Genomic DNA, 26,344 nt, shown 5'->3' with positions numbered 1-26,344 from the left:
GCCTACACAACCACTCACAGGAATAAAAATGTTTAACAGAAAATTAGTGTTAAATTCTGGTCTGCATCGGGCCCCTGTGCTTGTGGGGCCTCCGGGCAACTCCCTAGCATACCCATGCGTTATGACGGCACTGATGGAGACCAGTTTGCCATCTTCAATGGGGAGGCCTTTGAATTTAACCAGGAGAGCAAGATGCCCTCTAGACAAGGCCGGGCTGGCCATAGCGGGCATCGGGCATTTCCCCAGTGAGCCGCCAGGGTGGGAGCTGGTTTTGGGCCCCTGGGGGCGTTTTTGTTACAGGGCCATTTTTGCAGCGTAGCTGCAATATGTGCCCCTGTAACAAAATTGTCCGAAACCGGCCCTGGCAAATAGCTCGGCCGCAACTCCAACCCCCTGGGAGGGCAGGCCAAGCACTTTGCCAGGGCCTGTTTTGGTTCCCAGTCCAGCCCCGCCTCTAGACAACCCCGCCAGTCGTACCAGAGAGTGACAGCAGTATTTTCTCATGTGCAGATTATCTATGTTAATGAGTATGCTCCAGTGCATCCACTTTACTTGTTTGTTTGTTGCTGTAGAGACCCTCGACCAGAAACCCATTTAATTCCTTGCTACAACCTGAAAAGAAGTAAGCATAGCAGCTTATCACTGGTTCTGTCATGTGATCCAGTAAGGTGTTCCTGAGACACTCTAAACCAACCACAAAATCTTAGCTAACCAGAAGAATCTGTGCAATTTTGAGATGTGCTTTACCTTCTTGGAGATTGGCTTCATTGAATCAGGGTTGAGTATGTTTGCTTGAAACTTCAGAGTGGTCTGTAAGTTTTTAGGATTTTTGATGTTCAGCTTCAACCGATTATTTCCCAGTCTTTGAAAACAGACACATATGAAATGAAATGCCGACATTTGTAAAGCGCACAGCTACCTCCACCAGAGGTGTCCCGGCGCTGTCCGTATACCACTTAGGAACCCTTCCTGGCTTCCCTGTGAAATGTCCACTCCTGGGCACCATCAAGGTGAAGCCAGGCATCCCAGCGCTGTTGTGGAGATTAAGCAAGCTATTGCCCAGAGTTGCAGAGTGGGACCCATGATTAGAATAAGCACCGAGGCGAGAATGATCAGGTCCGAGGAAATTGAGCCCAAGACCTGCCGAGGCAGGAATTGAACCCTGGTCCCGGGCCAGACCTCTGCATCAGGGTCTGCCGCTCTAACCATTGAGCCACACTTCTCCACATTGAGCCATACTTCTCCACATAACTTCTCCACATAACCGAGCATAAGGATGCAACATGTTTGAAGAAAACACATGGCTATTATTGCTCATTCAAAGCACACCTTGCAGACTGCACAGCTCTTCTTTCACTGTTTTCCAAATAAAAAATAGTAAAAAAGTCAAGAGGAGGCCACTGTCTGTTCAGCAAGTGGTGAAATAGCCTGAAATATATACAAATTAAAGCTGTTGTTACCCTGGTGGGTTTTGATAAAAAAAACATCTTCCAGTGAAGTCAGCAAAAATGTCAGCCCACGTCCAGATGTGGGCCTTCCTTTCGATAGCTACTTTGGGCTAATCAGTATAATTAGCGGTACCTTGGGGGCAGATGACTCACCCGTTACAATTAGTCCTTCTGCCATCTTTGGTCTTCATAGGGAATTATATTTCCTTATTTGAGGGACATGATCGGGACAGATTTTCAGGGGGAAGCAAAACCTGAGGGTTTTTTCAAACTCCCACTTGCTCAGAAAAATATAGTTGTAGCCCTACCCCCTCAAATTGGTCACCCTTTGTATATGAGTGAAACCAATATCTCCATAGCAGCTTAGCAGAGTCATTGCTTTAATTTTATGCTGTAGAATAATTTAATCGCTGATTAACCCTACTGTCCTAACTCATTCTCAAACGTCTCATGCAGGGGAATAGGGAGAGCACAGCCAAAACCAAAAACATTGGCCACCAACTCCAAGTGCGTATGTTTCATGTCTGACCTGAGCTCCTCGTAATGAACAGCTATTTGGTCATCACTTTTGATGGCCCTGTGTAAATTATAAAAAGGTTTGTTTGATCCACTGTATGGGGTGAGTTAACGGGCTGGAAGTTGTCCTGATTAGTTACACAAGAAGCGCCTCCTACCTTCTAAGCATCTTCAAATCCTTGGTTTAAAGTGTCATAGTACTTATTACCTGTCTGCAACCTGTGACCTCTGTGGTTGAGTCAACATTGCCAGAGGCGAGGCCATTGTGCATATGGTGACCTGTATGTTTGAGAGAGTTTATTCATATTTTCCCATCTAATGCAAGATAGCATCTTTGCAGGGCAAGCACTGTTTTCACAGTTACCCCCCAGATGTTCACACTGTGAGGCTAAAGCTCCTGCCTCTCTCGTAAGCCCGTACATCCTCCTCTTGGTGTACCCCTACCGGCCATACTCGCATAGAGCGGTGGCTTTATATCTTCCATGCATAGTCTCACTCATTGCCAATCACTCAGATTATGCACTTCAATAAAGTCTCGCTCATTGGTAATCAACAACCTCATGTGCTTCATTGGCGTCTTACTAAATGCCTATCGGGGACCTCTGGCAGCAGAATCCACAGAAAGAAGGTGTCTAATAGGGGGCAAAGATTCCAAGTTAAAGGCACAAACCCTTTGATAGCAGCAACCCTTTGATAACATACAGCTATTAGGAGGCATCTTAAATGTGACTGTGAAACCAGTGTATGCCCTTGCCAGCAGTCAAAAAAAATTCTATAAAACCATGACAAGCCACGACTGGATAACCAGGTAGGGTACAGTTGCATAGTTAACTGTATGGTCATAGCTATTGTCTTTGAAGGTCTATTTCGCGAAGCTAACCATGAAATCATTTTATCTCTCTTTACTCCCTTTCTCCCATCTTCGTGGTGCAGTATTACATGTACTGCTGCATTCTGGGACTCCTATCTTGCTCCATCTTCCTGCACATGAACTTTGAACTCAAACTGATCATGCTGACTCTGGCCCTGGTGGTCTACAACGTCATCTTCCTGTACACTCACGCCTCTCTCTCCAAATGTTACATTGATCAGCTGTACATCAACCACACGGAACAATGGTAGGTGGCTAACTATTTTCTGAGTTTCCGGTTATGACTGCTTGAAGTTTCACACCCTGACTATAATACAGCCTAGGGCAGAAAGACTTCCACCATCATGGAATAGTGTATCATAAGCCTGATAGAATAATTGTGTATGTTAATCGATTGAGTATTGATACTGAACAATATGTCTTTAGCCAGTTAATTTGCTGATGCATGTAGTTAGAATATATAGTTGTTTCCTACTGGGCTGAAATATGTTTTTCTAGTTGCAAAACAACCGTGGTAACTTCATTTAACCCTTTTTAGATTAGTCTGGCTACAAATACCTTTGATTTATGGGGCCCAATTTACAAAGCTATTTTGGGCCACAAATGTATACTTTATTTACACCTGTCAAGAACTTACAGAAGGGTTTTTGAAAGCAATAAATGAGTGCAAGAGAAATCTGCAGTAGAAAACCTCAAGCAAAGGTGGGGAGAGGACAGAACAGGGTGTGGTTTGTCTTGCAACTAGGTGAGCTTGTGAATTTTATTCTCAGTCCAATCCCACCCTTTCCCACCATGGGAATGGTCAGAAGTTAACTCCAGCAAAGAGGTGGAGTAACGCCCCTTTCAAGGAGGGAAGGAAAGAGCATCTCCTACAGATTTGGAGGGAGAGTTAGGAAAGGGGTTTCTCCAAAGGGAAAATGTATGTATTTCCTATGTAGAAAAAAAGGAAATGAAAAAAGTGCAATTAAACATCGGGATGTATATCCCAGTGCACAACTGTGCAGGGTAATTGGGAGCCCTGAGAAGATCACATGACGTTGCCAGCAGTCTGCCTGGACACCTGGGCCTGGCAGAGAATCCCAGCTGTAAAACTGGGAATGTTTGTGGATTCCTAAGATAGTAATTATGCACCCCTTTGTAGGCGCAGGCGCAGATACTTGTCTTTGTGAATCGAGGCCATGGTGTTCGAGGCATGTGGGCTGCTAAATTCATATCTATAGCATAGATCGCCGCCTAGTGTTGGGTCCGGATGATTGCACGTTGTTTTCCTGGAAGAGTCTTCGAAGTATCACGAGATAGGTGGCTCCTCCCCTGGACTACAGTGCGCATGGGCATTGGCTCCATCCCCAGATTGTTTTTTTCCGCCATTGGGTTCGGATGTGATTTCGACATCTCCTGTTCGGAATCGATATATAAAAACTTTGTCACGGCCAAAAGGCCTTCTTCTACCCCGTCGGTATTGTTCGCGTTCGGTCTTGTGTATATTCCAACTCTTCGAGTCGGATATCTGAGGAGTCGGGTGACTCTTCGGCGATCGAGGCCCTGTCAACGCAGCAAGACTTCGACGGCATGGAACGGAGTCCGTTCAAGCACTGCCCCGTGTGCGGTTCTAAGTACCCACACATCGACGTACACCCTGTGTGCAACAAGTGCCTGTCACCGGACCACGTGGAGGCCAACTGTATGGCCTGTTCGAGATTTAGATCGAAGAAGACGATCAAGCTCCGGCGCGTGGCGCGCCTCGAGGCCCAGCGGACGGCCCCGGCGCCGGTGGACATCTTCGAAGACCCCGAGGCAGGAGAGCAAGTGCTTCAACTGCAAATTTCACCTACATCGGCGGAGGTCGACCACGACTCCCGAGCAGACGTCGAAGGCCAAGACCTAGAAGAAATCGTCGATGAGGTAGGGGACGACGAAGAAGCATATGGGGCCATGGAAGATAGCTCGGAGGAAGAGCTATGCCCCGTTCGTACTCTTACAATGGCTCAGGTCACGGGATCGCCACACGGCCTTACCCAAGACCTTACACCTCGATCCACGGCCCCGCCTTCCGGCCCGGCTATGGACACCTCTGCGGAGCCGCCATTAACGAAATCGAAACCGAAACTAAAAACATCGGTGTCGACGAAAACTAAGATGGACGACACGCCATCGACACCGAAGACGTCTGCTCCACCATCGACGCAGTCGTCTTCGGAGGCCTCGAGGCCCAAAAAGGCTATCGACCAGGCGAAGGGGCCAAAAGTGGTCAAGGAGCCGAGCTCGAAGAGGGTTGTCGAGCAGGTGTTGAGAAAGTGGTCAAATCGAAGTCAAAGAAAACTGTCGAGCCCGCGGAGGGCAGGGCTACCGAGCAGAAAGGCAAAAGGGCCGTCGAGACGAAGTCGACAAAGGGCGCCGAGCCGAAGTCTGGAATCCCGACGCAGAAGGCAAAGGCAGCCGACCCGAAGCCGTCGGCGTCGACGCCTGCGGCCGTGGCAGGTGATCAGGCGGCCACACAGAAGTCATCGACGCTCGGGTCTTCCCCCGTGGGTGGACCGAGGTCATCGGTCGGGTCGACGAAACCATCTGCTTCCTTTACGAAGCAGGTCTCGGACTCCCTCAAGAGGATACGGGACAAGGCGTCCGCGTCGGAGCATGCAGCGCCACAGACGGTGGCCCCACCGAAGAAGACTTCGATGCCAATCCTCTACACTCTACCGCCTAAGGTGGCGCCGAAGGCCTTTGCACCACGATCGGTGCCCAAGGACTCTGCGGCGTCAAAGCAAACTCACTCGAGTGGTAGTTTGGGTCCTCGACAACCTTTACTGGAGGTCCAGTCGGCGCATTTTATCGACGCCAACACAGGAAAACTCACGCTCTATAAGAGGAAAATTACATCACAGCCCCTAGAGTCGTTTGTAATTCCTCTGAAGAGAAAAAAACCAGCACCAGAGACACCAGTACTGGTTGAACACATTCTTCCACATCCTGGGAGGAGTGCAACACCTTCACCCACTTACTCAGAAGGAGATGATGGTGAGCAAAATGAGGAGGAGTATAATTTTCCTGCGAACACTGACCCTGATGAGCAACAGGACTCGTGGATGGACACAGGTGATCAAGGGGATCAGCAGGCTGTCCATGACCCTCAAATTTATAGTGTGAAAACCTCCCCCACTGAAGACTCTGCGGCATTTAATGCCTTGATCGAAAGGGCAGCTACAACCCATAAGGTGGAAATGCATGCTGACCCTGTGGAGGTGGACTTTTTATTTGACACTTTCTCTGCTGCAGAAAAAACTGTGAAAACTCTTCCTATGCTAAAAGGGGTCCTTAAGCATGCCGCAGACATTTTCAAGGAACCCACGAGAGCAAGGGTTGTCAACCCCAGGATAGAGAAGAAATACAGACCTGCACCTGGCGACCCAACCTACATACGGCGCCAGTTGCCTTTGGACTCTTTAGTGGTCTCTAATGCCCACAAGAGGGCGAACTCTCAGACAACGGGTGAAGCTCCTCCCCCGGACAAAGAGTCAAAAGTGCTGGAGGCATCGGGGAAAAGGGTGGCAGCTCAGGCAGCCAACATCTGGCGCATATCAAACACACAGGCTCTGTTGGCCAGATACGATAGGGCGCACTATGACACCCTAGAGCAACTGTTACAACACCTTCCAGACCAGTTTAAAGAGGGAGCTGAGATGCTAATTCAGGAGGGCAAGCTCATCTCCAACGCTGCAATAAAATGTGCGCTCGACGTTGCGGTCCCCGGTAGCTTGTTTCCTTTCCAGTGTAAGAATTGGCCTTGTAGTTTGGTTTGCCCTGTTCCCATCATGCACTGGGACAGGAACAGACTAATTTGCATACAGCCAGGTTCTGAAACTGGGATGATGCAGTGAGCTAAAAAACGGTGTTGGGTCTAGCCCTGATCTCTTGACTGGGTGAGAGATTTCTGCTTAATTCAGAGACTCTGTCCATCACCACCCCTTGTTGTAAAATACGACGTTGCAGACACGGCAGCAAGGGCGATCAACACTAGTGTGATGCTGAGGCGTCAAGCATGGCTCCGCATCTCAGGGTTCAAGCCTGAGATACAGACAACTATCCTTAACCAACCCGTTAATCCAGAGAGGTTATTTGGACCAGAGGTGGACACCACCCTCGAAAAAATCAAAAGAGATACTGAGACGGCCAAATCCATGGGTGCTCTCCAGTCTCAGCAATTCAGAGGGAACACTTTTCGTCGCTCAGGCAATCGAGGTGTTACCAGAGGACACTTGGCACAGCAAACGCCATTCAACAAGGGTGGGGCGCAATCCTCGTACCCCAAGCAAGGTAGAGGAGATTACCGGGGAAACAGCGCCAAGGGCAGAGGAAGAGGCAACAACAGCTCCCGTTCCTCTGCCTCCAACAAACAGTGACTTCCTGTCACTGCCACCCGACCATCCAACACCTGTCGGGGGGAGACTCCAACAGTTCCTGCCTGTCTGGCAGTCCATCACCACAGACAGGTGGGTACGAAAACTTATCCAGTTCGGCTATTGTTTGGAGTTAACGTCCACTCCACCCAACATACCCCCAAGACAACGTCCTATGTCAGCAGAGCACTTGCACTTATTGCAGCAGGAAGTTCTTGTGATGCTGCAAAAAGGCGCAATAGAGCTCGTGCCTGTGGAGGGAGAAGGCACAGGGGTGTATTCCCTGTACTTCTTAATCCCAAAGAAGGACGGCTCACTCAGACTGATTCTGGACCTCAGGCCTCTGAACCAGTACATTCTTTCGGAAGACTTCCACATGTTAACACTGCAGCAGGTTCTTCCATTGCTAAACCAGGGAGACTTCCTCGCAACCTTGGACCTCAAGGATGCTTACTTTCATGTACCACTCCATCCATCCCATAGGAAATACCTCAGGTTCACCATCCAAAACAGGCATTACCAGTTCAAGGTCCTACCCTTCGGGGTGACCACTGCCCCCAGAGTGTTCACGAAATGTCTAGCGACGGTGGCGGCGCACCTCAGGAGACAGAACATACATGTCTACCCTTACCTAGACGACTGGCTCGTTCAGGCCAAGTCAGCACGACAGTGCGCCGCAGACATGTCCCACACCATTCACCTTCTTCACGGTCTGGGGTTTTCACTAAACTACCCAAAGTCGCACCTCCTGCCAGCCCATGTGCGGCAGTATTTGGGCGCGACGATAAACACTCTGGCTGCCACGGCTCAGCCGAACCAAGCAAGGATCGACAGCATCCAGTCACTAATCCAGAGGTTCAGACCGCAACACTCACTCCCAGCGAGAGTGTTCATGCAGTTGATAGGCATGATGGCCTCCTGCATCTTCATAGTCCCGCACGCAAGGTTGCATATGCGTCCGCTCCAGGAATGCCTGGCACGTCAGTGGACTCAGGCTCAAGGACAGTTGAAAGACCTAGTGTTGGTGACCGGTCGGGCATACAACTCTCTGCATTGGTGGACTCCACACAACCTTTGCAAGGGCCGACCGTTCCAGGAGCCTGTGCCACAAATTATCCTGACGACGGACGCATCTCTCCAGGGGTGGGGAGCTCATGTGCTCCAGTACACAGTGCAGGGACTATGGACAACTCAGCAAAAGAAGATGCACATCAACTACCTAGAATTGATGGCAATCTTCATGGCACTCAAGTCCTTCAAAGTACATCTGTGCAACAAGGTCGTGTTGATCCGGACGGACAACATGACGGCCATGTACTACATCCAGAAGCAGGGAGGTACACACTCTCCACAGTTGTCTCATCTGGCTCAGGGCATGTGAAAGTGGGCCATTCAAAGGAACATCTTCCTCATGGCGGAACACCTCCCGGGCAAGGACAATCTGATGGCGGATCTGCTCAGCAGATACAGCCACCAGATGCACGAGTGGGAGCTACATCCGTCAGTGCTCCGCCCGTACTTCCAGCAGTGGGGTCATCCAGAGATAGACCTGTTTGCCACAAGGGAAAACGCAAAATGCCAAAGCTTTGCCGCCAGGTTTCCTCACCCTCAGTCGCAGGGCAATGCGATATGGATGAACTGGTCAGGCAAATTTGCGTACGCTTTTCCCCCAGCGCCTCTCATTCCGCTGGTGGCAATAAAACTAAAGCAACACTCAATGACGCTCATCCTGGTTGCTCCAACGTGGGCACGCCAACCATGGTACACCACGTTTCTGGAACTCTCCGTGGTACCGCATCAAAGGCTGCACCTCACACCCAAGCTCTTGACGCAGAACCATGGCGACATTCAGCATCCAGATCCGCAACAGCTCAATCTGGCGATCTGGCTCCTGAGGTCCTAGAGTTTGGCTACCTTAATTTGCCTCCGGAATGCTTGGACATCATCCGGGAAGCAAGAAAGCCCACTACCAGAGCTTGCTATGCTGCAAAATGGAAGCGGTTTGTCATTTACTGTACAGAACACAATATCAACCCGCTAGATGCATCCATTCCTAACATCATCTGCTATTTGTTACATCTTTACAAATGCAATCTAGCATATGCTTCCATTCGGATACACTTATCCGCCATAGCGGCTTATCTTCAAAACAGGCAGCATCTCTCTGTTTTCAGGGTGCCTGCCATTAAAGCCTTCCTGGAAGGGCTGAAACGGGTCATCCCTCCCAGGACCACACCAGCTTCTGTATGGAATCTCAATGTGGTCCTCACCAGGTTGATGGGCCCACCTTTTGAGCCTCTACATTCATGTGAGATTCAGTTCCTGACATGGAAAGTGGCTTTTCTCATTGCCATCACGTCTCTACGACGTGTTAGTGAGCTACAAGCGCTCACAATACAAGAGCCATTTATACAAATTCATTCAAACAGGGGGTTGCTCCGCACTAACCCCAAGTTTCTTCCTAAGGTGGTGTCGCAGTTTCATGTCAATCAAACCATTGAACTGCCTGCATTCTTTCCAAACCCTGAAACAGTAGCAGAAAGAATGCTCCATACGCTGGACGTCAAAAGGGCGTTAATGTACTATATTGACAGAACACAACCCTTTAGAAAGACACAGCAACTCTTTGTTGCCTTCTCAGCCCAGCACAAAGGCAACCCCATTTCCAAAGCAGGAATAGCCAGGTGGATCGTTAAGTGTATTCAGATTTGCTATCAGAAAGCTAAGCGCACTTTAACGGTCCCCCCCCGGGCACACTCCACCCGCAAGTTGGGGGCCTCAATGGGTAACATTCCTTTGGAAGACATTTGTAGAGCAGCCACATGGTCTACACCACATACGTTTACCAAACATTACTGTGTAGATGTGCATTCCAAACAGCAGGCAGCTGTAGGACAGGCTGTTCTTAAAACACTTTTTCAGACTTCTGCAGCTGGCACGGGCGGCCGCCGTTAATGGAGGGACTGCTATGTATTCTATGCTATAGATATGAATTTAGCAGCCCACATGCCTCCAACTGAATATGCTACTTACCAGTATGCATCTGTTCTTGGCATGTAGGGCTGCTAACATTCATATCGCCCACCCTCCTCCCCGGCGCCCGTAGCGGCTGCAGACCTTTCTTGCATTCATTCATTAGCATGGACATCACTTACGCTATTACACTCCATCTTTGCCACAATTGCTAAAAACAATCTGGGGATGGAGTCGATGCCCATGCGCACTGTAGTCCAGGGGAGGAGCCACCTATCTCGTGATACTTCGAAGACTCTTCCAGGACAACAACGTGCAATCATCCGGACCCAACACTAGGCGGCGATCTATGCTATAGATATGAATGTTAGCAGCCCTACATGCCAAGAACAGATGCATACTGGTAAGTAGCATATTCATTACAACCTGCGCGCCATCCCTTACTAGCTAATAGCAACATACCCTCCATTGCAGAGGTCTGAAATACTACTGGAAGAGATTTCTGCTTCACCTACATACACTATGGCATCTGCTCCTTTTCTGGGCAAGTGCCCCCGATTTACCGCACAGAATACTAACACATTTAGGAAGCTGTCTAACCCAAGCATATGTCCCCACTAAACCAGTGTATTCACGTAAATGCACCTGAGAGCGGTGAATTCAACACTAGGCAGCATCTTTGGTGGTAGAAACCCTCCTAAAATTAATCAACAAAATGCATTTCCAGTCCAGTCTAAGTTGTGCAAAAATCAAGTCTTGATTCTTCTGCTGCACCTAAAGTCTATTCCAGGAAACACAGAAATATGGTGTAGAATCTTCTATTCGGTGCACAACCAATTTGTTTTAGGATTCAACCCCTGGTGATTTTCAGAGCTGGGTCTGCTACAGACGCAAAGAGATGCTCTAAAGAACAAAATATGTTCTGAAATCACAGAAATTCATTTTGAGTTCCTCGCTACTGATAGGCTGCACCTTCAATCCCTTCTAAGAAATGCACAAGTACAGTTTTGAGTCTTTTCTTTACAGGACTGAATAAAGTTTATTCCAAGAGGTACAGAAATCCAGTAGAATATTTTCTCTTCTTCCCAAAGAGTCACCTACATGCTCTTAAAGGTTCTAAGATGGACAGCAAACCAGTCCATTTATGTATCCTTCCTTTTTGAGGTGGATCCGGTTTCCAATTGTCAATTGAACAAGGTATAGGAATCTGCACCTGGTTCTTGCAATGGTTACCTCCAGATTCAATCCAAAGAAGCGCAGAAATACAGTCCTGCCTTTTCTCTCTTCAATGGTTACACGCAGAGTCTTGTAGAGAAATCCACGTCCTATTCTTCTCCCACCAGGAATGCACCCAGCTAATTTTAGGCACCAGTACACTCCCGATTCTAGTGTTCTTCCATCCCGAAGAGTCTAAAAATACACAGATTAGAAATAGTATTTTCTTGATCCAAGGCCAGAGCTCAGTAAATTATGAACAGCACTGAAATCCAATCCAGACATTTCTATTAGGTACTAGAACAATAGCCCATTCGAGAAAGCTTGTGCGTTCACTCCCCATTCTTTTCCTCCCAGCGGTTGCAATACAGATTTCCTTCCGGCAAAGACCCCGAAATAAGCTATGTTGTGATTCAAATGTGTGACCTGGGTAGTGCTAATAAAATTATACATACATTTTTATTGACTATTTCGTGCTGGCACTTTGAGCTCAAGGCTGTGCATAACCCCATGAATACTTTCTGATCAAATATCATAACTACTGTTTATGTTTTTTGAAGGCCGCCGGGTGTACTCAAGGAGCCAAAGATAATGGGAAGCATTTCATTCTTCATATTCTTCTTCACGCTGCTGGTGTTAGCCAGACAGGTATGTACCTTCAAGGTGATGGGCATGGCTGCCAGAAAGATGGGAGAGGTTGTGAGCTTGTGGAGGAGTGAACTCATAAATAAGTGGGGTAGGATGAGTTTATGAATGTGGGTATCAAGTGTTGGGTGGGTGGACCACCAAGGGAACAGTGGGTGCAAAGCCTGGCTAGGCAAGGTGCAGACCAGAGGATGGGTTTTATGCCTTGGATAGATTAATGGAATAGCTAAATGAATGGATGGATGGACTGAAAGAGGGATGGATGGGTGTATGAATGGATTGGTTACGGGAAAGGCCATTCAGTAGGAGATGAACTGAGACATGGAATTGTAGCCCAGTAGACCATCATCATATACATTACGTTGTGCAAGAAGGATGGATGAGAAAACTATTGGTGGATCAATAGTAAACACATTGAGTACAATGTGGGTGGGTGAATTCATACATGGAAAACTCACTGATGAGAAGTTAGTGTGGTAGATGTTTAGCTGTGTCGATCAGTGACAATTAGCAAAAGTGGAGGGTGGCTGGTATTTCAATAGACCTTTGCAGAAACTCCTCAGAGGCAGATGGTGGTATTGGCGGATGGCTGGGCCATTGGAAAGAAAGGGCACTGAAGGAATGAGGAGTCGACAAGCACATAGGTGGACCACAGAAAATAGAACAATGAGAAAGGTGATGGTATATGTGGATAGATCATGACAGGAGAGATAATTGGATGGGTAGACAGATGGGCCACAGGAGAGTGAAGGGTGGGGAAGATGTATGAATGGATGGATTAATAGACAACCGCAGAAACCACTGAGAGGTGGAAGATGATTGAAGGGGTGGATTGATGAGAAATGGGTGTAATAAGTTATTGGATTGAATGGATGGACTATTGAGAAGATGATGACCTGGAATTCCCATTTGAAGTTTTATTTGATTGAGAGAATAGTCTTTGCAACAGAAATGCTTTACATAGAGCACATTGCTTTAAATTCTACATATATATATATACACATACACACTTGTATGCTTCATGATGAGATTTGAGACACAGGGTAGAAATAAGAAGAAAACAGCGAAGTTACCAAGTGGCAAAAAGACCTTTCTGTAAATTGACACTGAATATCGGAAAAGAATTATATTACGCTTCATAGATTTTCCTTTATTTTGCAGATTCAGTTTTAATCTATCTAATGGGTGAACAGCCATGACAACGCAGGCTTTACACCGCGCTGCCATTAAGACGCTGCCATCACAACGCAAGTCGTTACAACGACTTGCGCTGGATGGCGCTAGATACTAAGGAATAGTAGATTTACTATTCCAACACCTTCCCTACTGTTGCGTAGGCTGGAGTTGGTATAGTAAATCATACTATTCCAAAATTCAGCGCATACAGCACAAGTCGTTGTAACGACTTGCGTTGTAATGGATGCGTCGTAATGGCAGCGCGGTGTAAAAGCCTGCGTTTTCATGACGTACATCCATCTAATGCTTACGTCGTTTTATTCTGTGAAATTAGTCGAAATGAATGTAAGGAACTGTTTGACTTCTGAAGGCTCATTTTAGTTGGATTTGTTGCAGTGCATAAACAGCAATGGGAATGGGGACCTATGGTAGGGAATAAATAATTGACTATGAACACTTGTCCTTCCCAAGAATGAGTATTACTGCCGCCTGGACTTCCTCTGGAAGAAGAAGTTCAAGAAGGAGCGTGAGGAGATTGAGACAATGGAGAACCTGAACCGTGTCCTCCTGGAAAATGTCCTCCCAGCTGACGTGGCACAGCAGTTTATTGGCCAAAACCTGAGGAACGAGGTGAGTGAGACCCTCGGGGATCATCTAGGTCAATAACTTTGGATGGAGACGATATCTGGACTGCAAACATGCAGTACCACAATGCGTCAGTCTTTATGAATTCGGGTTCAATAAGAAAGTAGTGCTAAGAGTTATCCAGTTGTGTGTGCCACATCCAGCGGTGATCTAACCTCATGCGGGATTTGCCTTCCTTGCAGGACCTCTACCATCAGTCATATGACTGTGTCTGTGTCCTGTTCGCCTCCATCCCTGACTTCAAAGAGTTCTACTCAGAGTCGGATGTCAACAGGGAGGGCCTGGAGTGCCTCCGTCTGCTCAATGAAATCATTGCTGACTTTGACGAGGTAATTTTCGACAAATCCTTCAAGCGGAGAAGTCAGCGGGAATCAAATCATTTTTAACAAGTGTGAGAGTACATCTTCTGCACAATTAGACACCACTGACAGCACCTATTAATGCATAACAATGCAACTAATGGTTTATCTCATTAGTCACCACTCACAACACCTATCAATGCATGATCAGTGTGAAATGACGTCTAAGCCACAATAGACATTATTCATGAAGTCTGGAATTACATTACAAAGTCAGTTCTTGGCAGTCGGGTGGGGGCGGTGGGAGAGGCCTGAAGTCAGTAAACCTATATCAGACACAGGGAGGTGAAGAAGCAGACATTTTGGGTGCATACCACCATATTTTCATGCTCCGAGCAAGCATTGGTCATTAGGGCAGGGGGCCTAACTTCCTTCTTCTTTTGTGCCTCGCAGCTGCTTTCGAAGCCCAAATTCAGCAGCGTGGAGAAGATTAAAACCATTGGTAGCACCTATATGGCAGCAACCGGACTCAACGCCACTTCAGGGCAGGACAGCCAACAGGTAAGCAGTCCTTGCACCTGAGGTGGCCGCCTAGACGGCCTTGTGACTCCTTTCCAAGCATGACCTTTGACTGTCACCTAGACCAGGCCTATTAAAGTTGTAAGACCAGCGACTTAACTCCTATATAAGCAGATGTCATTGGTTTCCATACAGTGATCAGTAGAACCTATAACTACCCCACCCAGTCTCTCACTAGCTGGCAGGGGGAAAAAGCCCTTTTCTTTCTAGCAGTATGACCTCAAAGTCTTTGAAGCAGGCTATAAGTAGCTTGTGATGTTATATAAAATCAAAAAACTGTAACAGAGCACAAGAACCTTTTCAGTCAAGGGCTAAGAGCCAGCCCATACTGTTGTTTGGAAGACACCAGCACATGGAAAGAACACAGCACCTTGGAGTACGCAGCTGCACCAGTATTACAACCACATAGACCTGTTTCATGAGTCATTACCAGCATCGTTTTACTAGTCAAACCTAGCTGAATAAATGAATAAAGGCTAGTTAATTTGTACCACACTCCACCCGTGACTTTTTTTTATATAGATTCAACGGTGTGCATCCAGGTAAACAACAGATATCATTGGTTGGTTCGGTTTATGGGTTAATGAGGGTCATATTAGAGGCCTCCGAGAGGGTGAGTGCTGACTAATCAATGTCTTACAAATGTGAAGGTGACTGGTTTACATATTTTTTTAACCTAAATACCATGTTTTCAAAGTGTACCCCCTCATTTGTCTCTAACTCTCTTTCCCTCCGACTGTCCTCTTTTACTCACGCCGACAGGACGGCGAGCGCATATTCAGCCACATCGGCATCATGGTAGAGTTTGCGATTGCACTCATCGGAAAACTGGACATCATAAATAAACACTCGTTCAACAACTTCAAACTTAGAGTGGGTGAGTAAAAACATCCACCCCCCTGTGTGATAAGCTTAGATCTCTCTCCAAAATCAATATCCAAGTTGGCTGTGTATGCATACCATAAAAACAGAAACCGCAAGATAAAGCACTGACTCTGCTTACATACTATGCAGTAAAGACATAAAGAAACAAGGGTTGAGACAGACTTTAAAAAAACGTTACCTTATCCAGTAAAAGCAGGCTAGTTGCAAGTTAGAAATGTATTGACATAGACAGTCAGAAAATTGGGAATTTGTGGAAATCACATTAATTATATAATATCTATGTTGGGATAAACTGGGGCAAAAACAACAGGTGATGGACAGAATGCAGAACAGTGTCATACATTCACCCCAGTACAGAGATCTGGGCCTAAATCCATCGTTTTTTTGCACTCCACACCACCCCTGGTCAGACATGGCCATATGCAAATCAGCCTTGACCCTGTGCCTCATGGGAACAGTCCAGCCCGAACTGCCAAGCCATGTCTTTCCTGGACCGGAATCAAGCATCCAAGGACCGGTTTCTGGCTATCAGCCTTCATCAGCCTGGATAGCTTGACTCCAGTGGTGTGGAGAGCATGGGACTCACGTCTGAGCATACCCATCCCACTCGGGGCGACAAAGGCAAAAGCAACAGGTGATTGACAGAATGCAGAACATTGTCATACATTCACCCCAGTACAGAGATCTGGGCCTAAATCTTTACAATGCGGTTTCTACAACGCAAGTCGTTACAACGACTTGCGTTGGAGGGCGCGGATTGAGGATTATTATAATTTTATATTCCAACACCAGCACACGTAACAGTAGGGAAGGTGTTGGAATATAAAATTACAATATTCCTTAACCAACAGCGCCATCCAGCGCAAGTCGTAGTAACGACTTGCGTTGTAATGGCAACGTGGTAAAGGTAGTGCGGTGTAAACACCACGTTGTAAACGATGTTTCCCACAGGGTTGATTGGACTACCTAAGCAGGCCTGTAGTACCTGCGTATAGAAACCTTTAACACATCTGATTAGAGTTCAACAGTAGTATTGTGAATCAAATGTATACGCAATTGTGGTTGGAGCACTGGTAGAGAGGTCGGAAGTCTCATTGGCCTACTTATGAATATCACATGTGGGCTTAGCGGAGTCTTTCTGTTCCTAGCTGATAGAATACTTGTTATGGGTAAGGGGTCAGATCTCTTAAGAACACAACGCTGGGGATGAGCTGCTTGTATCATATGGATAGCCTTGCCCATGTTATAGGCCCATGTTATAGACCTGTAAAATGGTACAGGTCGTACAATAGTAATGTGCCGCTGACCAAAGCATTTTCACCTGAAGGAATTACAAGCATCAGAAACATGGCTCCATGGGTTCACTCAAATGCAAACCTCTCACTACTTCTGGGGTTGGTGGCCTTTTGTATCTTCCTTGTTCCCCCATTGCGAGATTCATAATTACATCTCTTCAATGGTTTCTCAAATCAATAAAACCGGTTTAGCAGACAGCGCCATTGATTCTCTGTACGATATGCAACAATCTTCTTTGATGGATACATACACAGAACCTCTTCAAAGACATTATTTGCAACCAGGGGTATAAGTATCATTAATGCACCCGGTTTAGTGGCACTGGGTCTGATTGGTACGGCGGGCACTCGGGCAATGGCCGATGGGCCGGTATCCGAGTTCCTGCTGTGACCTGCTTTTTTGGGCAGCCTGGGGGTCGATTTGGGCAATATCTGTGTTGTTCAGATGCCGCCAGCGGCCCAGTGGGTGCCAGAGTGGCCTTTCTGGAGTAGGATGGGCATCCATTACCTCTCTCTTTCCAACAGCAGAGGTGTCACTCCCTTTCACTCGTTGGGCCGGCCCATTAATGTATGCATATTGAGTGGGGGCAGGGCGCCTGAGCCGTAGTGGCCTCACTTGTTTTCAAGCGTGTTTCACCAGTGTGAACTAATCTGTGCATTTTTTAAAATCTAAATTCTCTAAAGTTATCTAAAGTTAAGAAAACAAGCCTCTGTCAGAGACCCCTTCCCCAACCCTATTTTTTATAAAACTTCACTGAAGCAGTGTTTTGCGGAAAGGCAATATGCAAATGAGGGGCACTTTTCTTTTTAAGGTGCCCTGGCCGATTTTTTATCCCAATCCAACCCTGATTGGGCCAGAGTTGTTAACGGCCACCTGAACCCAAAGTAGGACTGTCTTTTGTTACTCAAATTGGGGTACAGGGTCCAGACTTTTTTGCTTACATTAGGGCCCAGGGTACCCTTCCTACGCCACTTTGTGCAAGCCTTCTGATCATAATGGTCAGAACTTACAGTTGTGACTGTTGATTCCTGCCTAGGCAGGAGGATCACCTGAAGATTTTTTGTGTGAATATAAATATCTCCAAGGGTGGAGTCATCTGGTTATCTGGCTGCCCACCTCCTCTCAGTGCAGGTTTATCATATTCAACTTCTGATGGCCAATATGATAGCAGTGTATTATGATAAGAGCAAGGTGTAGCTTTCATACCCACACATTATGGGGCTATAAGCTATGGATGTGGACAAATAAGCTTCAGTGTTGACAATCTGTTTAGTGGATATCCAACCTGTGTGGTCCAGCTCAATACACCACAAATGGAAGCTGCATTATGATATGATAGCAGATAGCCTCATCAAGTGCGGCACCCTAAATGAGGACCGGGTGAAGCCGTAAGTGCAACCTTTCTTGGTCTCTTGAATTCACTACACCAATTAACAGAGAGATGTATTCACTCTAAACAGCAACTTATACCTGCAACCAGTGCTTTAAATGGGCCGTACTGAGTACCAGCACTTTTTTATTTTGAGAGGGAGAGTACCTGCATTTCTCAAGAGTGACGTACTACTTTTAATTGGAGAGTACCGGCACTTCTCAGAAACAAGCAGCTCCTCTGGTACAGAGTACCTGCACTTCTATGTTTGCATTTCAAGCACTGCCTGCAACCAGGATCTCCCCCACACTAGAGCATTTCAAAGAGATCGATAAAACGAGAAGATAGTTGATCATCCACGAATGGGTCAGACTCATATTGTTTCCAGACTTTCTGTATAGTCTTTTCCCTGCTAACCGGACAGAAAGTAGTCATTTATCCTAGTCTTTGCCTGGAGATTGAGAGGCAGATGTCGAGTCATTGCTCTATGCCTGATGACATGATGGAGGTTCTGGTAGGAGCTAGACACCCTTCCCATAAACCCATATATTCAGTGCACTGTAAAGAAATTAGCTGAGCGGTGAACATAGAGGGGGGGCCTGTTCAGACCTCCATTCTTCTGTAGTTACGCAGTACGCCCCATCCTTCCTTGTGTGCCTCATTATTGACATGGTTGAAGGCTGCTGGTCTCAGTTACAAATCTCCCCTGAGCTGACTCTCTTTTCCAAAGTGCCTACTGCTGTCTGATATCTGTAGGGGCTGCAGGTCTCAAGTTTGTGCATCAATGTGAGATTAAGCTGGTTAGGCTAGTTCTATCTTGTGAAAAGCATATATGAAAGCCACATGTTTTAATGATGCTTGAAATCTGACACTGATGCCCCTGGATCTGGAAGCCATCATCAAATATAAACATTGTTGTTGTGGGCTCCGTTTGGACCCCTCTGTTATCTCCTTTGTCACTTCTGACCATGAGCCAGTGGAAGGGCGGGATTTTGATCGATACCTTATCACTATTGATCTAAACCCCGATCTGGTCGACTGAACCTTTGTTGCCTGTCATTGAAGGAAGAAAGTGCCTCTCCTATCAAGTTAGTTCACCCAATAAAGGACCCCGCTCCAAAAGATCACAAACAACTTCTAGCTTTCAAAAGTTTATTGTAAAGATATGATAAGCTGCAAATACAGGCATCTCAGAATGAGATTCACGAGATACACAGGTCCAACTACATACATGTGCTCTCTGAAAGCCCTCAGACGAGCAACGGAAATTACTAACACAAGTTCTAAGAATAATAAAGCTATCAGCATTGACGCATATCTCTCCTTCATTTAAGTTGGAGGAAAACACACAGGTTAGGCTGTCCCTACCCTGCTCTAGATGGTATCCCTACTTAACCAAATCCCAACCTAACAAAGGTGTCAGCAGTGAATGACCCCCAAGGGAAGTCACTCACTCTAAGTCTCTTGGTGAAAACCTATAGTTCTCCAGTCATGACCCCTCTCTGCCTACCCATCCGCTCTCTAAAGGGTCCTCAGGTATCTGCTCTAACTCCACCCAGGGGTGCTGTCCCTAATACAAAACAGTCAACAACATTTGAGACGCCCCTCATGAGACGCCCCTCACGTGGTGTAGCTTCTGGCTTTTTCCATGCTGCTTTGTATTGGGCCTCATACGTTGGAGTTGACCTTGCTTCTCAGACTCTTCTCCGGCCCGCTGATACCCCTTAAACATTCCAGAACCCTCCTCCATGTCTGGGCCGTCTACTGAACAGACCTCTATTCATTTTATTTATAATCGGATCCTCCCTTTCTCTTGCAGACAGACATCTGCAGCCAAGAACCCAACTCTCATAGACTTCCAAAAAGGTTTGCAACATTTCTCGGCCCAGACATGTACGTGTAAATCAACGTTAAACATTTCAGGCCTACAATATTTCTCATAATGATTATAGCATTCAACTTCTTCATTAATTAAAGCATGTTAATACTCTTATTCTATTATTCAGTAAACACATCTATAAATCATGGCCCATTAATGCAATGACCAAAACATTAGTTCATCTATGTCGTGAAAAGAAACACCTTCCCCTTCCCTTCTAGCTCTGGCCCTGAGGCCTACCACATTCTGCGTTTAACCACATGCCATCTTACATTTTAGCAGCTACACGACATGGATTCAGGAATAATCACATCTAATAAAATCATATAGTGTCACACATTTCTGTATTAGTTCCACTTCTACTTAAATCTCTACATTAGCTATACATTCAGAATATAATTGCAGATACTACTAGCACTCATGGCATTTCTCCTCATGATTTGTGCTTACTACAGGTAAGTGTGATGCACTCATACATTTAGGTCAGTTTGCGCTCTCTCAGTTCCCCCCTTTGATGACCTCTCGGGGTCATCACTAACATTTAAACTGCAGTTATTGCTAGCATAACTTGTCTCTGCGCTTCCAGAGCCCTCAGACTCCTGTACTGATTATCTTGTATGGCAGCCAATCTCTGCAGCTGCTCTCTTTGGGCCCTTTCTGACCTTCTTGCTCTGTACCATTTGAATACCCTCACCAACCCCCACAATACGATCCCACAGATCAATATTATGATGATAGGTTTTAGTATATACCACACAAAGCTTTTGCCTAAGGTGGAGATCCACCCTCCAACTTCACTCATTCCGTGGCCCACCTTTTCCCAGACATTTTCTCTACTCAAGTCTTCGATCTCCTTGTGAATATCAGTTATGTTCCTAATAACTTTCTCAAGGGGCTTCGAATTGTCTGGAATGTAAGTACAACATTCCTGGACCTTCAAAGCCTTACAGACTCCGCCCTCCTTTGCTAGTAGGACATCTAACGCAAGACGGTTCTGAAGAACCATAGCCCTTATCGATTGCATCTCTCCTTCTACCAGCATTAAGGACTGAGCAGTGCTGGCAGACAACCTGTCGACGACTGTTGCCAGTCGTCTAATTTTAACATCATTAAGGATTAGACCCAAAAGAGGGAACATAGCTCCAAAGACATCTCCAACCATTTCTGCATCTCCTACATCTCTCCTTCCCCTCGATGATGTCTTGCCCTCGATGATCACTAAGTCTTGTGCATGATATATTTTGGGGAAGACAATTGCTAGGTAACATGATCCATACCAGTTGTCAGGTAGTCTCACGTAGGCATTTCTTCCACATACAAAATACACATTTGGAATCACTTGCATTCCCTTCAGGAAATCTTTAGTATAGTACTCTATATTGAAAGCATGTTCACAGCTGACTTCTCCCACGTATACATTTTCATAATACGTTTTGGCTCGGTGAAGACATAGCTTTCCTCTCTGCGTCTTATCTAAAGCTATTGGACCACTACTACCCTTTCTCTTGTGTGCCTTCTCTTCCTCGGTCCAATCTGTTTTCCATTGTCCTGATTTTTTCAAAATCTTTTGTCTCCTGTAACGATCATCCACCTGCCCTATGAACTTCTTCTCGACTTCTGACACTTTACATGTCAGGTTATTTCTACGGGCATGTGAAGTATCTAAGGTAATCCAAGGAATGAAGAACTTGGCCAATCTGTCTTCACTCTTCCAGTAGTCCCATTTGTTCATCTGCTTATAATTTGGGACTTCTGGCAACACTGAATCATAGTTGGAGAAATAGTATTCAAAACTATCTCTCTCATAAAATATACTAAGCAATAAGCTACATGTAATGCCATATGTCAGCGGGAGGTGATGATATCTAATGCCTTCATCTACAGACGCCGGCAACTGCATGCAGACGTAACAGTCCTTAACCTCCATGGCATCCACGTATTCATATAAGAGTTTAGCATAAGCATTTGACCTAAAGTCTCCTTGGGACTCATCTACGTGTAACCTGCGGGCTTCTGCAGCTAATAACGCTTTCTCTTGAGTGTTTTCCCTTTTCTCACCAGCAACAGTGGGTGTAAGCGTTTCTACAGATTTCACATCAGTTACCTTCGCCTCTTCCTCATGTCCCTTTACATAAGAAATTGTTACCACTAAAGCTATTAATATTATCACTCCTACTATTAGTGTACCTATTATACATTTAGCTCTGCGGTTCTGGGTGCCGGCTTCCATTTCGTCAGACAATATGGCTCTCTCTTATCTTAGCAAAAAGTTCTTTTCTTCTCGTTCCTTTACAGTCTCTTTTTACTCCTTTTGTCTTTTAGAATCACACAACTGGAAGCTGACAACCTTTTTCGCAAAAGTCCTTTAACAGTTCAATAAAGACAACCCTAGCCCTTCTCCATCAACTCAAGGGAAGTTCCCTAATATTCTCTGCTTCCTGGGCGCTAGGTAATCTTCTTTGTTTCTGCTCGCTTTATTTACAAAGTCCTTTAAGCATCTACTATCAAGTTTGTACCTGCAGCTTCGATAGCAAAGTTCAGTATTTCCAAACGAAGATTGTGCTCTTCATGGGCTGTTATCGTTGTACCAAAGTCGGGGAATTGCAATTCTGAAAGAAACATATGTTTTAACTTGCTGAGGCGGGGAGGTCTGGGGAGCATGAATGTTAGTGACCCTTCTTGTTCGACTCCGGGTACCAACAGTCGTATTTCCACGGTGACGATGGGCTCAGAACTGGACACCACCACCGCTCGAATCCTCCCTGTCTCCTGTTTCAAAGACATTTGTCGCCAGATATGTCCACTCAGGGGTGGAGTATCTTCTGCTAGGCACACGCACTCTTCTTGACCTTCTTCGGTCCGGTGCTTCAGCGCCCTGAGCACCTTCTTCCGGGTCTGAGTCTTCTGATATCGGAGGAAGGGTTATCTCTGGAGTTGACCTCAGGCTAGAGCTCCTTCTTTGCGGCCAATTAGCTTCTCCACGTGCCCTTCTACTCCTTCTCCTTCTTGTCTGTTCTCGCTCTCTGTCAGACCTGTCAGTGTCTGACTCGTACTCCCAGCTACTTTCTCCTTCTGTAGCGTCGTCTGTTTCGCTGTTGTACTGACCGTCCTCAGCTTGGTCAGACTCGTTCCCTGCTTCCGCTGGCACCTCTACAGCTTGGCTAGCCCCCTCTATGGCTTCTCGGTCCTCTGTTGGACGTCTATCCGAGAGAGGAGCTGTTTCTTCCAGAGGTGCTGGAACCCTTCGCGTATGTGACGCGTGGATCCAATTGGGCAGGCCTCCCACCTTCACAGCCGTGTTCGTGATCAGGATGATCTGGAAGGGCCCACGCCAACGAACATCCAAGCAGCTTCTTCTCACATGTTTTTTCACCAGGACCCAGTCCCCAGGATACAGGTCATGGCACGGGCCCTGGCACGATGGAACCTCGGCAGCCTGCACCTGAAGGGACACAGAATGAATGGCGTCAGACAGCCCCTTACAATAGTCCAGGATCATATCATCTGTGATATTTAACAGTGCAGTAGTTGGGACAGATGGCAGCCTCATTGCTCTCCCCATTAACACCTCATGTGGTGACAACCCCGTTCTTCTGTCTGGGGTACTACGAAGGCTCATGAGGACCAATGGCAGGGCGTCAGGCCAACTCAGGGTCGTTGAGGAGCACACTTTTGCAATTCGGGCTTTGATCGTGCCATTGATCTGCTCCACAATTCCTGAGGCTTCTGGTCGGTAACTGCAATGCAACTTCTGATCGATATTCAGAGCTGCACAAATCATCTTCACAAGCTCGCTGTTAAAATGCGTTCCCCTATCTGATTCCAAAAAGGCCGGCACCCCGAAGCGCGGAATGAGTTCCCTAAGCAGTAACTTGGCCACTGTGAGGGTGTCGCACCTACGTGTAGGGTATGCCTCAACCCATCTGGAGAACACACAAACAACCACCAGGACATAGCGGAGGCGGTTGCATCTCGGCATTTCAATGAAATCTATCTGCATTCGATTGAATGGACCTCCAGACCTTCCTATGTGACTCAGTGCAACTGGTGTTCTTTTCCCTACGTTCAGCTGCTGACAGGTCACACAACGCTGGCACACTGCTTCTGCTGCTATTCTAAACTTAGGATTGTACCAAGTCTGTCTAAACACTCTCAGCATAGCATCTCTCCCTAAGTGTACGGGACCATGTATGAGTCTGGCCATTGGACTCACCATCTCATTGGGCAACACTGCTCTGCCGTCTGCTGAGACCCAAAAATGGGACTCACCCATTACACATCCTGCCTTTTCCCATGTTTCTTTTTCAAAATCAGGAGCATTTTCTTGCATGTTTGACAGTTCATCCCAAGTATCAACAGTTTCCAATATCATGGCTAATTCAGTCCTTACATTTATTCCACCCACTTCCACCTCTGTGAAAGAGTACCCTTGCTCTGCGCAATACCGCGCGACTTCGTCAGCATATCTATTGCCTTTCGAAACGAAGTCCTCATTTCTGGTATGTGCGGTGCACTTTACAACTGCGATACCTGCTGGGCATTGCAACGCCTCTAACAACAGGCGCACAAACTCTCCATTGCGAATGGGAGAGCCTGAAGAGGTCATGAACCCTCTTTGAGACCATAACTGCCCGTAATCATGAACCACCCCATAACCATATTGGCTGTCGGTGTATATGGTGACTCGAATTTGATTGCTTGCCAAGCAAGCACGTGTCAAGGCAATAATCTCGGCTACCTGAGCGGAGTGTACTCCTTCCAGGCACCCAGCTTCTACAACTCCAGTAATTGTACAAACAGCGTAAGCTGCTCTCAACTGCCCAACTTCGTCTCTTACACATGAGCCATCGACAAAGAAAATTTCATCTGGGTCGGTCAGTGGCTCATCTACGATATCGGGTCTGGGTTTGGTGCATAGTTCAGTCACATCGAGGCAGTCATGGTCTGTACATTCATCATCATCCTCGATATCATTTGGGAGTGGCATCAAGGTGGCAGGGTTCAAAACAGAGCATCTCTTGAGGGTCACATTCTCTGCAGCAAGAATAACTTGCTCATAGCGCGTGAGCCTGCTGTTGGTCAGATGCTGTGTTTTGGTCCTGGTCATCAACAGTTCAACAGAATGGGGCACGCACACCTCTAACGGGTGCCCCATGACGATATTTTCACATCTCTCAATGCTGACACCCGTTGCAGCAACGGATTTGAGACATCCGGGCAACGCTGCGGCTACTGGGTCTAAAGTAGCCGAGAAATAAGCAACTGGTCTACGGGCATTCCCATGGATTTGGACTAACACAGACAACGCGCAACCTTCTCTCTCACAACAGTAAAGCAAAAATGGTTTATTGTAATCAGGCATTCCCAATGCCGGAGCACGACACAGGTCCTCTCGCAGCTGTAGGAATGCCATCAAACAGTCTTTGTCCCATGGTACCGGGTCGCTCACCTCCTTATGCGTCAGTTTTTGCAAGGGCTTTGCTTTCAGTGAAAAGTTCGCGATCCACTGTCGGCAATAACCCACCATCCCTAGGAACATCCTGACCTCTCTCTGTGTCTTAGGCGCATTCATTTTCATGATCGCCTCTATCCTGTCTGGTGACACCTTCCGTTTGCCTTTCTCTATTCTGTGTCCCAAGTACTGCACTTCTGTCAGGCAGTACTGCAACTTTCCCGGGGACACCTTGTGCCCATTGGCAGCTAGGTGATTTAACAAAGCAATGGAGTCCTCCCTGCAAGCTTCTTCTGTTTCTGACGCCACGAGGAGGTCGTCTATGTACTGGACCAGAACTGACTTCTGGGGCAGCACTAGACTTTCAAGATTTTTCTTCAAAAGCTGGTTAAAGATCGATGGGCTCTCTGTATACCCCTGAGGAATGCGACACCATGTTAGGACGCGACCTTCCAGCTTAAATGCGAAAAGAAAATGGCTTTCTTCGTCCAAAGGGATCGAAAAGAAAGCCTGACAAAGATCAATCACAGTGAACCACTCAGCTTGGAATGGAATCTGAAACAGTATCACTGATGGATTCGGTACCACTGGACAACACGAAACGACTATGTTATTAATCTTTCGAAGGTCCTGTACTATCCGAAATTTCCCATTTGGTTTCTGCAGACCCATAATCGGGGAGTTGCATGGACTACCCACGAT

At 46.7% G+C, this 26,344-nt stretch overlaps 1 protein-coding gene across 1 annotated transcript in view; it reads left to right on the top strand.

The window, feature by feature from the left end:
• Nucleotides 1–26,344, top strand: part of ADCY4 (adenylate cyclase 4) — a 337,742-nt gene that overhangs the window by 299,511 nt on the left and 11,887 nt on the right. Inside the window, exons 19-24 of the mRNA XM_078644832.1 lie at nt 2,898–3,082; nt 11,978–12,065; nt 13,710–13,868; nt 14,066–14,212; nt 14,636–14,743; nt 15,524–15,638. Of these exons, the coding sequence (XP_078500958.1) occupies nt 2,898–3,082; nt 11,978–12,065; nt 13,710–13,868; nt 14,066–14,212; nt 14,636–14,743; nt 15,524–15,638 (802 nt within the window). The remainder of the gene's footprint in view (nt 1–2,897; nt 3,083–11,977; nt 12,066–13,709; nt 13,869–14,065; nt 14,213–14,635; nt 14,744–15,523; nt 15,639–26,344) is intronic.

The sequence above is a fragment of the Lissotriton helveticus genome, chromosome 5_1 (genome assembly GCF_964261635.1).
Source record: "Lissotriton helveticus chromosome 5_1, aLisHel1.1, whole genome shotgun sequence".
In the NCBI taxonomy this organism is placed as follows: domain Eukaryota; kingdom Metazoa; phylum Chordata; class Amphibia; order Caudata; family Salamandridae; genus Lissotriton; species Lissotriton helveticus.
The sequence above is the reverse complement of the archived record's forward strand: the minus strand, read 5'-3'. Positions and strand labels throughout refer to the sequence as shown.